The following is an 11,807-nucleotide window of genomic DNA, read 5'->3' as shown; positions in this document are numbered from 1 at the left end:
ATAAAATCCCCCACAGGATGGATATCGACATTCATTTGCGCTTGGACTATAAAACAGCTGCCCAGTAAATTGTTATGTATTTTGGGTTCGGGCAGTACCAAAGTCGTGCGTGTATTGTGTGCCATATAAGTCTGTGATTTTGCGACAGGATGTACCTATACAGTGTGATAATTTAGCTTTGATAAGGGGGGGTAAGTCAATTTAAGAATTTCACCTTATTATCCAGAGATTGTATACCAGGTAGTCTCAATTAGTTTGTTCATCCGAAAACACGCCCCACAAGCCACGTTTAACCATAAACTTGCCACCACTGGGTCAAGTTGTTGTGGGTTTCATTAGCATAAATAAATATTTTTTTTGCTTTCAACTTTTGTATTTAAACAGTCAGTTTGGTGTAACTTTTTTGATCACCCTTTACTACTAATTTTTTTGTATTATTTGTTGCCTTTAATATGGTGCAATATTGGGTTTTTCTACATGTGGATTATAATTATCGAATTACAGGTTGGGGGGGACAAAGTGTTACTCTAGTCCACTCTGTATTTATTATACAGAGCGTATACCAGAACAAAGTTAATAACACAGGCTGCCATACTTTTTGAAAACTTATATTTTATTTTCTATCCATTGACATATAAAAGTCTATACAAAGTGTTGTGTGTGACAATAAAGACAGTTTTGACAACTACTACTTTAACCTTCATTAATTCGATTATTTTGACAGTTACAGAGGGTGGTTCAATGTATCAATTTAAAAAGTGATTTTTCTAAAAAAGTGACCTAATACAAATTTCTTTAACTTTGAACAGAGAATCAGAATTATAAGAATGTGATCCGTTTGAAAAACTAGACTTTCTGCCCTTTTTTAGAACTGATTTTTTGACCACACTGCATGTATATATTTGGACGTTTTTCTGCACCCATTCCTAGAACAAACCTTGTCTAAATTTCACACAAAATGGTAAATATCTCAGAAACGGATACAGATAAGTATATGACATTAATACACGAAATATGTCCTTCCAGTTTGTGATAATTCAGGAAGTGAGTGGGTATTGTTAGGTTAGGTTAATTATTAGGAATTACTGGCATATTAGGAATTTAAAAATTCACCACAAATTCAGTTTTTATGTTAGAAGCTTAGTCTGCTTCAAAATTGCATTACTTAGGATCACGTGACTGCTTTAATAACTTTAAAACTCAACTTGTTTCAATTTGAACTTTGACAGCTCCAATTTGACGTGCCAGACAATTTTCAAGTGCAAAACTGTATTTATTAGCGTCACGTAACGGTTTCGACTATTTTTTGAACATCAATTTGTTTATTGTGCTGACGTTTCACAACATTTTTGTCTTAGAAAGGCAGAAAATGTTTAATTTCAAAACTGTATTCATTAGGGTCACGTGACTGTTCTGACTAATTTTCTTTCCACTTTGAACTTTGACAGATCAAATTTCCCGTTTCAGATAAATGTCAAGGTCTAAAGTTTTGCGATCCTTGTCGGGAGCATTGATTTCCTCAATGGTTCGTTCTCTTTGTCATTTTTTCGCAAAAATTAAGCGCAACAATTTTAATAATTAATAACAATTTCCGATTTTAATTTTAAAAACGATACCAGCGACCATGCAAAAGTTCAAGGTGCCACTAAACTTAAATTATTCTAAATTGGTTGATTAACTTAAATTGATTAGAGTCGTGTGAAATTTAAAGCTGGCGTCCTAGAAACGTTTCTGCCCGGAAGAGGGAGAGCCACGTGCCGTTGCGCGTGTCCCCCCCGTCACATGACCCACCTTAACTGATCGATATCCCCCGTTCTCTGTCTGCTCTGCCCTCCCGCTTTGAGCTGAACACAGACAGAACAGTCCATCGAACGCGTTTTGATCAGTTGTTTCGTCGAAGAAAAGTCCACCTCACTCTGTGAGATGTGTATGTATTCTAGATTTACTTTTGCATGTTTCAGTGTGTCGCTCCTAGAGTTTTGCAGGAAATTCATTTAAATAGCTTCCAAAATTAAACTTAAATGAAATTGGGGACGTGGAAATTTTCCATGACAAACCCCCTTAAAGTGGGGGCGGATGTAGTTATTGATCCAGGGGGGGGGGAGGGGGTCGTTGCCTTAACCTGCATTTAGGGGTCACCATTTGAGCAAGTCCTTACTTGACAACTGTTTAATACAGTTTTCTAAAAATATCTAATATATGACGTAATCTTCTTAGCATTAGGTGACCATTTCCTGGTGTAATGTAGCATATAGGACAACCAATCGTTTATAAAACGTTTCGGTCAAGGTTAACAACCCCCCTCAGACAATGTTTTCTTTTTCCTCGTATACAGGGTGATTCACGCTGATGATGAACAAAAAAAACACTAAAAATGGTGGTTTTCACAGCAAAACGTTTTAATTAAATTCACAAATTGTGAAAGACTGAGAAAATGAAAAAACCTACAGGGTGGTCAATGGTCAATTTTGCTAAGTTTGAACTACCTACACCATTTCGAAATGTAGTTCAGAAAAGGCCAAGTGAGATTCAGAATAAGAAACTGCAATTCAGAAACCATCAAAAGCAATTTCTATTGAAAAAATCAATTCAAATTCAGAAATCATCAAATGAAATTCGGAACATTCAAAGGCAATTCCATAAATAAACAATTTCTGAATTGCAGTTCTTTATTGTGAATTAGGCTTGACTTTTTCTGAACTACGTTTGGAAATGGTGTAGTATTCAGCGCAAAACATACTAGATTAAGAAATGCTGGTTTCAAGTTAAAAAAGTGAAACACAAAATCTCAGTGCCATCTGGTGTCGAAGGGGCAAACTATTTTTGACATAAATTATGCTGGGGTTTTTGCACCATAACCCACCAATTTTATATTTGTGCATAATTTATAAGCTTTTTACAGTTTATATTTTGGCTGTAACATGTTCTTTTATGGCATTTTCGATTGACATGTTTAGTGCAATTGTCACACTGTTTCAATGACATTTGATAGAGCAGGATGCATTGGTTCCTTCCTTCCTGAATCTAACTAGGGGAATTTTGCTCCCTTTATGGGGCAATTTGCCAGGTTGGTTTTGCACTAAACCTGCCAATCTAAAACGCCACTGATCTATAATCAGTTTTATCAAAACAGTTGAAATAGAACATAATTCAACAAGTTTGAACTAAAAAAAAATGGTCTACTAAAAGCCAGTTGTGTGTTTCACAAAAACTTACCCTACATGCTTCTTATTTGGTGGAAAAAACAATCCTAAATCCTGGTTCGTCTTTCTTGCCTTAATTTTACGGACTAGTTGTGGAATACAGGGGAAAGACAAAGGTTTTTCCTTAATTTGAATATTTGAATAAGTAAACACAACACAAAACCTTCAAAACCAATGTCAATTGTCAAAATTATTGACATTTTTGGCAACTTCGATTGCGACGTTGCTAGCCAATGAGTAAATCCACCGCCTACTATACTAGAAAGTGCTTGTCAAAAATTCTAATATGGCGGGAATAGTGATGACAGTTTGTATTGTGCAAATTGAGTTTTTTGAGGATTAGATGAATTTTTACGGTTTAAAATCAAAACTTGAGGTTATTTGCGTACGTTATTTTTGTTTGCTGCCGTTCATAAGTTTTTCAAGCCGCATTGTAACAGCAATTCAGTAAAAAGCCCAACCGTGTCAGTTTTTTACTTTACACAAAACCGGATCTAACTCACCAGTGGTTGAACACTTTGAAGTGGGATGATTTTACTCCAACACTATACTCAATGGTAGGTACAAGTGCTTTCTAGTACAGTAAACTTATTAGGTACTTGTTACATGCACAATTATGTGAGTTACATTTTAAAGCATCCTTCATTGTGAGAGCAACAAAAATAATTTTGCGGGTAATAACATAAGAACCATTTACCAGTTTTGCTTTCCTAGTTTCAAGGATTTACAGATTTTCTTACATTAAACAGTGTTTAAACTAATTTGTTGTGTGTTGTACTTTCCAGGACAAATGTTGTAACCAATTTGTTTAGGCTTGTGTATAAAAAAGCTCTATCCATACATATCTGGATCAGGAATGAACCTTTTTTTTTGATTTTTCACTCACAACTTGCAATCAACTACACAAAACAATAAAAAAAAAAAATATTTCTTACTACATCTGCATACTGTAGGTTATTTTCATTTTCTGTGCTTTTCAACTAATTGTCTGAGGCCAAAAGGGCACATAAGCAAACCTTTCAGGACTTGATGAGAATTTGTAAAATCTGTTCCCAGAGAGAATCACCAACTAGTAATCAGAGAAATAGATACCATTGGCCACAAGTGAGAAAACGTCATAGTCACGTGAGCATTCAACCAATGAAACCAGCCAAGGATTGCCTCTGCGAACAGACTGTTTTGCTGACAAATTCACTATTTTTATGAAATATCTAAGAAACGGTGCAAGATAGGGAAGTATTAACATGAATTACTAGCGTGCAAAAAATTAAAAAATGAGATTAAAAACCAGGGTGTTCCATTTGAAAATAAAAAATTTCAACAAAAAATATTATTAAGCCCTTCTCTAGATACTTCTAATATATTCTGAAGCACCTGGTATATCTGACGCTCTTGAGAGGATGAGTTGGTGAATGTTATATCATTGACTGTTATCGCATTCGAGTGGCCATTACCATGTTCTGATTTAATTCCGTTTGACTAGTGCTGTTTTACTGTAGTAAAACCATAAATCAAGAAAAAATCAGTTTTATCCTTAACCTTGAAATGTTATAATTAATACGGTGTAATTAGCGGTAAGGAGCTAATAAACATTTCTATTACAGTTTTAAACTTATTTTCAGATAATTTAGTACGATGTTTATGGAAAATAAGAAACTCGTGCCACCGGACGGAGGATGGGGGTGGATTGTGGTTATTGGGGTTAGCGCTGTTAATGTACGTGTTATTATCTCTAAACATATTTGACTGTGTGTGTAATAATTACTATATTGGCAGCTCTGTACAAGATCAATAGAACAATCATTTGGACTTTTGTTCGGCGATTTACTGGAAGACTTGGGAGTGGCAACCACAGGGGCGGCTGTTATCATGAGCACCCTGGACGCCTTAATTAATTTAACGGGACTGTTTGTGGGCCCCTTGATCAAATCCTTCTCCTACCGTAAAGTGTCCCTGTGCGGGTCAGTTCTGGTGGCTAGCGGTCTCATTTTGACCAGCTGGGCCTCCAGTATGGGTCACATTATAGCAACCTACAGTATTATTAATGGTACTTAATGATTTACATTGTTAGAAGCTGGGGATTTATGACGTTTTCGTGTGACAGGATTGGGGGTGGGATTAACTGCCTCGGCCACCTTTGTGGCTTTAAACAACTATTTCCTGAAACGACGCGGTCAGGCTATTGGGTTCTCTTTAGCCGGTACCGCTTTCGGTATGATGTTGATGCCTCAGGCTGTCCGATTACTGTTGGATGAATTTGGATTTCGAGGTTACCCCTAACCTAACCATTTTCTTAGCAAAACTTTACCCCAATTTGTTTTACAGGCGCCATCTTTCTTTTGGGTGGGTTTGCCTTGAATTCTCTAGTCGGTTCCGCATTGTTACAGCCCGCCAAATGGCACTACGTCTCAGAACAGAAAGCGCTCGAAGATGGCGAATACAAACAGGTAACACGTTCATTCTGCTGTGATATATATTAAGTCGTTAATTGTGTTATCTGTACGATTTGCTGCATCAGAGAATACATTTCTTCTTTGCGTCCACCGAGGTAAACGTTCGTTAAAAGCATGCTGTTACTCTATTTTAATAGCTTGTGCATGACAACAAGGCATTGATAATTGCGCAAACAAAGTGTAAATTAAGTTGTTTTGATCCACTAACAAAACAAAACTAACATAACCTCAAAGTGAAACTAAACAATAAACCATTAGTGAATGTTTGTGTAACCATTACGTTAGGGCTTTACTGCTTCTATTAAAGCCCTAAAAGGTTTCAGGCATTACTTACAAGCTTAGTACTCACTGTGTGAATTTTTGTGAATTCCCTCATATTTCCTCATTGATCAGCTTTACAAAACCTTCTCCTCTCTATCACTACATTTGAATTGATCACTTTCTAGCACTATCCACGCATTACTGTTCTTTTTCTCTTAAAATAAAATGTTAAATTCATTAATTTAATCTAGCCCCTGTTTCCCCATTTTATTTTGATTGATTTTGAGGTTAGAATTTTGACAGATGACAAGGGGCCCGAAGGCCGATGTGTGTATTGGTGGTTGCCTATAACCGCGTGGAAATAGAGTGGGGTCCAGGTTTGATTTATTAAAAAAATTGTTTTTCAGTTGAATTTGTGTTTAATAACATATACATGTTTTTCCATAAAGAGTGCTGTCACGTTCCATGGAAATAATGCTGCAGCTAAATAATGAATATTTATTTAATGTCAAGCTCCTTAATACTAGACCTGCTATATCTCTCTTTGTTTCGCACATGCAATTATCAATGTTTCTCTCTATTCGTTACACGGTTTTTCTTTGTGCCTGTATATGGTTTTTCCCTCAGGAAATGGAAACAATCAAAGAAGACGGAGAGGAAGAGGAGACAGAACAAGAAGAAGTCAACAAACTAATAAACAATCATATGGTAGTGAAAACATTTGAAGAATTGAAAGCTGGGGGATTGAATCGAAAAGCGACGTTTCCTAGAAACTTTTCCACAATGAGCTTTATGGGAAATAGAGGAGCGGGCAGACGTCGAACCTCTAAAGAGTCAATTATGAGTAGTTATTCCAGATTGGATTTTACAGGATCGAGTATTCAATTAGCTATCGATGTAAGTGTTTTGGTGTGATATCAGTGTTTTTTGTATTAATGGAAGAATTTAGCCTCCGGACACCCCAGAAGTGGTTCCGTCCGAACAGCCAAGTCGACTAAGACGAAACTTGAGTTATCCAGGCGTCCAGCCAAGCAGCAAAGCGATCAAAGAACTACAGTTGGAACCGCAAAAAGCTAAGGAACAGCAGAAAACCTTCTGGCAGAAGGTGGTGGAGTTTATGGACTTTGACCTCCTCAAAGACCCGGTGTACCTCAACCTGGTGTTTGGATTGTCGGTGTTCTACGTGGCCGAGCAGAATTTCAAAATGGTCATGCCGTCCTTTTTCAAATCGATCGGTTACGACAAAAAGGACGTGGCTCTCTTTCTTTCGGTGCAGGCTTTTACCGATATTCTAGCCAGACTAATTTTGCCGCCTATCTGCGATCGATTGGATATATCCAAAAGGACCCTCTTTGGTACCGGAATATTCTTTTTGGGACTGTGCCGATCTAGTAAGTTGGTTTTTAATTGTTACTACTTTGTCGTACGTGAGGTTAATTTTTTTTATGAAGTACAGGGTTGTTTCGTATCTTTATTGACTGGACTACAATATTTTTTTCATTGTTACGTCATCCCTTACTACTTTAGTTTTGGCTATAGTATACAGGTGTGGTAAATCCAAAAGCGACCATAGGAAAACCGTGTAACGGACAGAGAAACGTAGGTAATTGCATGCGTGGGACTAAGACAGAAAACGAAAAAAATATCAAGTAGGCCATATTTTTAGCGCGCTGTTGCCAAACGCCGTAAGTATTCGATACCCTCGACAAACTTACTTACGGCGTTTGGCAACAGCGCGCTAAAAATATGGCCTACTTGATATTTTTTTCGTTTTCTGTCTTTCTCCCGCGCATGCAATTACCTTCGTTTCTCTGTCAGTTACACGGTTTTCCTATGCTCGCTTTTGGATTTACCACACCTGTATACATTTATAACAGGTACTTTGTTAGGTAACCATTTTTACGCTATGTTTGTTTTAATTTTTAACTCCAAAACAATTGTTCATAAATTTAGCTACTGCAAAAAATCTTGACACATGGTGAATCTGCATAAATACAGTTACATAATAGACACTTATTAGACGTTTTTGGAAGGCTTGAAATCTGCTCTACAAAACTGTTTATCTGTCATTTTGACGTATCTGTTAAAATAACCGAGTTACAGCCGGTAGAAGCGGTGGCAAGTTGAGATATTTACTAAAAATGTACGAGCAACTTTACCGCTCTCTAGCGGCGTTGTTTGTTAATTTACCACAAGATTTTTGGACATTTTTGGAAAGCCTGAAGTGTGCTCTACAAAACTGTTTATCTGTCATTTTGACGTTTCTGTCAAAATAACCGAGTTACAGCCGGTAGAAGCGGTAGCAAGTTGAGATTTTTACTAAAAATGTACCAGCAACTTTAAAGCCCTCTAGCGGCGTTGTTTGTCCATTTACCATAAGATTTTTGGACATTTTTGGAAAGCCTGAAGTGTGCTCTACAAAACTGTTTATCTGTCATTTTGACGTTTCTGTCAAAATAACCGAGTTACAGCCGGTAGAAGCGGTAGCAAGTTGAGATATTTACTAAAAATGTACCAGCAACTTTAAAGCCCTCTAGCGGCGTTGTTTGTCCATTTACCATAAGATTTTTGGACATTTTTGGAAAGCCTGAAGTGTGCTCTACAAAACTGTTTATCTGTCATTTTGACGTTTCTGTCAAAATAACCGAGTTACAGCCGGTAGAAGCGGTAGCAAGTTGAGATATTTACTAAAAATGTAACAGCAACTTTAAAGCCCTCTAGCGGCGTTGTTTGTCCATTTACCATAAGATTTTTGGACATTTTTGGAAAGCCTGAAGTGTGCTCTACAAAACTGTTTATCTGTCATTTTGACGTTTCTGTCAAAATAACCGAGTTACAGCCGGTAGAAGCGGTAGCAAGTTGAGATATTTACTAAAAATGTACCAGCAACTTTAAAGCCCTCTAGCGGCGTTGTTTGTCCATTTACCATAAGATTTTTAGACATTTTTGGAAAGCCTGAAGTGTGCTCTACAAAACTGTTTATCTGTCATTTTGACGTTTCTGTCAAAATAACCGAGTTACAGCCGGTAGAAGCGGTAGCAAGTTGAGATATTTACTAAAAATGTACCAGCAACTTTAAAGCCCTCTAGCGGCGTTGTTTGTCCATTTACCATAAGATTTTTGGACATTTTTGGAAAGCCTGAAGTGTGCTCTACAAAACTGTTTATCTGTCATTTTGACGTTTCTGTCAAAATAACCGAGTTACAGCCGGTAGAAGCGGTAGCAAGTTGAGATATTTACTAAAAATGTACGAGCAACTTTAAAGCCCTCTAGCGGCGTTGTTTGTCCATTTACCATAAGATTTTTGGACATTTTTGGAAAGCCTGAAGTGTGCTCTACAAAACTGTTTATCTGTCATTTTGACGTATCTGTCATAGATTACAAAAATTTAAAATGAGTCTAATAAGTGGTACTCAATGAATAAAAAAAATATAGCAGGAAGGAGCAATAGCAAACAAAGGGGGTGACAGAAACAAGGGGGAGAGGGGGAGTAATATGGCGGCCGTCAACTTTCGGTTGGCACTATAAAACACTATTATTATTGTCCACTGTACAACTTAATTTAAATTTGCAAAACTCAACTGTTAAAGAACCACAAACAAACAAAACAAATTAACACTAAATACAAACAACAAATTTTTGCGGGTTTGAAACTCCAAACTGACAATGACTTTGCGTCAATTCAACTGCGCAGTAGGCGAATGCGCAATCAACTTCCGTCCCCCTCGCTTAATGCACAAACGGGTTATAATTTGTATTATTGTTACCTCCTGATACTTGTTCTTTTTCCTCATTGGTGGTACTGGACGACTGGCTGATTTTTGCTGAATAAACTTACAGTTGTCATGAAGAATCCTGAGACTGAACATTTGATGGTTGGTTTACGTCATCGTGACGTCAAATTTCCCTTCCTCTTTCATTATCCCTAGTAACTGTGAGGAAAAAACTTTTCTGGTGATTTACGAGGTTCGTTTGTATTGTACCGTCTAAATATACGGACCAACCCAGTACAAGCCATTTAGAACCATTCAGAAATTTGCAGTTTTTTCTTTAAATAAACTACAAACACCGTACTGTTAATACAGTAGTATAGTTTTAACTAATTTTGTGTGGGGTTTATAATAAAAAAGCGAAGTGTCAGTGATTCAAGAAAATTTCCACCAAACAGAAGCAATATCAGTTTTCTGTTTTGTTTTTTTAATTATTTTGGTTTGTTTGATTTGAAAACTGTGCTAATCTGTATGTATGATTTTTATTGGCAGCTAATTTGGAGCGACCAATGTAACGGTGACACTTCACGAGAAAAGTAAGCTTTAATACTTATTAAGGCCTATTTTTTTGTTTTGTTTTTGTTCTGGCACTAGGAGGTTCCAACTGGGATTGGGCGTTTACTCTCTTTAAGTGTCGGCCCTAAACCTTCAACACTGTGTTAATTAAACTTTTCTGGTTGTTTACAGTGTTGGCCCACCAAACCGAATACGTCAAAATTTTGATCTGGCTGGTGATTGCCGGATTTGTGAGGGGCGCCGCCCTGATCAATTTTGCCATCACCATATCCGAATACGCCACTTTGGAGAAGTTGCCCGCGGCTTTTGGGCTGCACAACGTTGGCAAAGGACTGTTTGTGGCCACTTTAGGACCTCTACTAGGTCAGTACACACTAATTAACAAACCACAGCTGAATTAATTAAAAAATAGGTAAAATTCGGGATGCCACGTCCAGCTACATCATTCTCCTTCACTCGCAAACGCTCTTGATTATGACATGCGTGGTGGCTTGGTGCATTGAGTATTGCGTGTTGTACTTCAAAAATCGTACGGCCGCATCAGAAAAGTCTGACACTGACACGACCAATACATGACAAACGGATATCGACTAAAACACATCAGTCGATACAATGTCAATTCGATCGATTTGATCGACATTGTATCGACTGTGTTTTAGTCACTTTTTATCTTTCCAGTTCTGTTTAACGCTGTTAACTCAAAATCCTCGAAGAGTGGTAAAAAAACGTGGATTTTAAGTTGATTATTTTTTATACGGTATAATGTGATATGTGACGGTTCAAAAAATATTAAAGACTGATTGAGAGTTGCGCAGAATTTCAAGAATTTAAACAGTCTTTATAAATTCAGGGTGTTTTTCTTAACTAAAACAAAAAGACACTCTGGACACGTATAAGTGAATGAGACAGTTACTATACTTTAAGAAGAAAGGATTTAATTTGCCAATAACCGCATATGTGGGTAATATCAATTATAAATCAGTATAATAAGTGTATTTAAACATTTATCAGTATAAGACCTTCTTAACAGGGTTTTAGACATTATACACTCATTTGCCTCTAATTATCTATGTGTATAATCTTTTTGTGAATATATTTCTTGTATAGTTCGTTTTATGTAATTACGGGCCGATGCGATTGGTCCTTTTGTATATAAACTATCAAGATTAAGTAGGTTTTAATGTGTAAATAATCGAGTCCTTGAAAATGTCTAACAAATTAATGATGACGTGTACTTGAACCTGATAATAAAACGATTGTTTTATCTTTGCCTGGCTCTGGTTTTTATCCCAAAACGTCCTATATACACACGATTGTTCCAGATATAATGGGTAGGCAACCCTTTATTCAAGTTTGTGTAACTACGGTTGCCTATTATGCAGCGCAGACTCTAGCACCTATATACAGCTAAAATTAAAGTAGAATGCAATGACGTCACACTAACTAACTAATTTTTGTGCACCTGTCTGATCGCAAATAACTCGCTTATTTGAGACACTCTGTATAAAACCACCTTATAACAAAAGAAAGCTAATAAACGGGGCTATCACGTGACGTTAACCAGACCACGCTAAGTTGTACCGTTTGGCGTCAAACTTGACTAA

At 36.9% G+C, this 11,807-nt stretch overlaps 1 protein-coding gene across 7 annotated transcripts; it reads left to right on the top strand.

The window, feature by feature from the left end:
- Nucleotides 1–6: 6 nt before the first annotated feature.
- LOC145736419 (uncharacterized) lies at nucleotides 7–11,471 on the top strand. Of its 7 annotated transcripts, none has more exons than XM_081990871.1 (10): nucleotides 7–195; nucleotides 4,826–4,919; nucleotides 4,980–5,250; nucleotides 5,308–5,472; nucleotides 5,529–5,650; nucleotides 5,722–5,751; nucleotides 6,545–6,814; nucleotides 6,867–7,308; nucleotides 10,375–10,566; nucleotides 10,616–11,471. In XM_081990871.1, the coding sequence occupies exons 2-10, from the start codon at nucleotides 4,839–4,841 to the stop codon at nucleotides 10,777–10,779; spliced, it is 1,737 nt and encodes a 578-aa protein (XP_081846997.1). In that variant the 5' UTR covers nucleotides 7–195; nucleotides 4,826–4,838; the 3' UTR covers nucleotides 10,780–11,471. The 7 variants fall into 7 exon arrangements, with proteins under 7 accessions (XP_081846997.1, XP_081846993.1, XP_081846999.1 ...); XM_081990867.1 differs by having other exon boundaries at nucleotides 51–191; XM_081990873.1 differs by lacking the exons at nucleotides 7–195; nucleotides 10,616–11,471 and adding exons at nucleotides 1,711–1,927; nucleotides 10,180–10,223 and having other exon boundaries at nucleotides 10,375–10,568.
- The last annotated feature ends 336 nt before the right edge of the window (nucleotides 11,472–11,807 follow it).

This window comes from Ips typographus, linkage group LG12 (genome assembly GCF_016097725.1).
Source record: "Ips typographus isolate SLU linkage group LG12, UJ_Ityp_2.0, whole genome shotgun sequence".
Taxonomy (NCBI): Eukaryota; Metazoa; Arthropoda; class Insecta; order Coleoptera; family Curculionidae; genus Ips; species Ips typographus.
The sequence above is the reverse complement of the archived record's forward strand: the minus strand, read 5'-3'. Positions and strand labels throughout refer to the sequence as shown.

Excerpts from the sequence above, each read along its gene's own strand:
- LOC145736419 (XM_081990871.1), top strand. The coding sequence starts at position 4,839 with ATGTTTATGGAAAATAAGAAACTCGTGCCACCGGACGGAGGATGGGGG. Across the intron at positions 5,251-5,307 it reads AACCTACAGTATTATTAATG|GATTGGGGGTGGGATTAACT; the intron begins GTACTTAATGAT and ends TTCGTGTGACAG. Across the intron at positions 5,752-6,544 it reads TCTTCTTTGCGTCCACCGAG|GAAATGGAAACAATCAAAGA; the intron begins GTAAACGTTCGT and ends TTTTTCCCTCAG.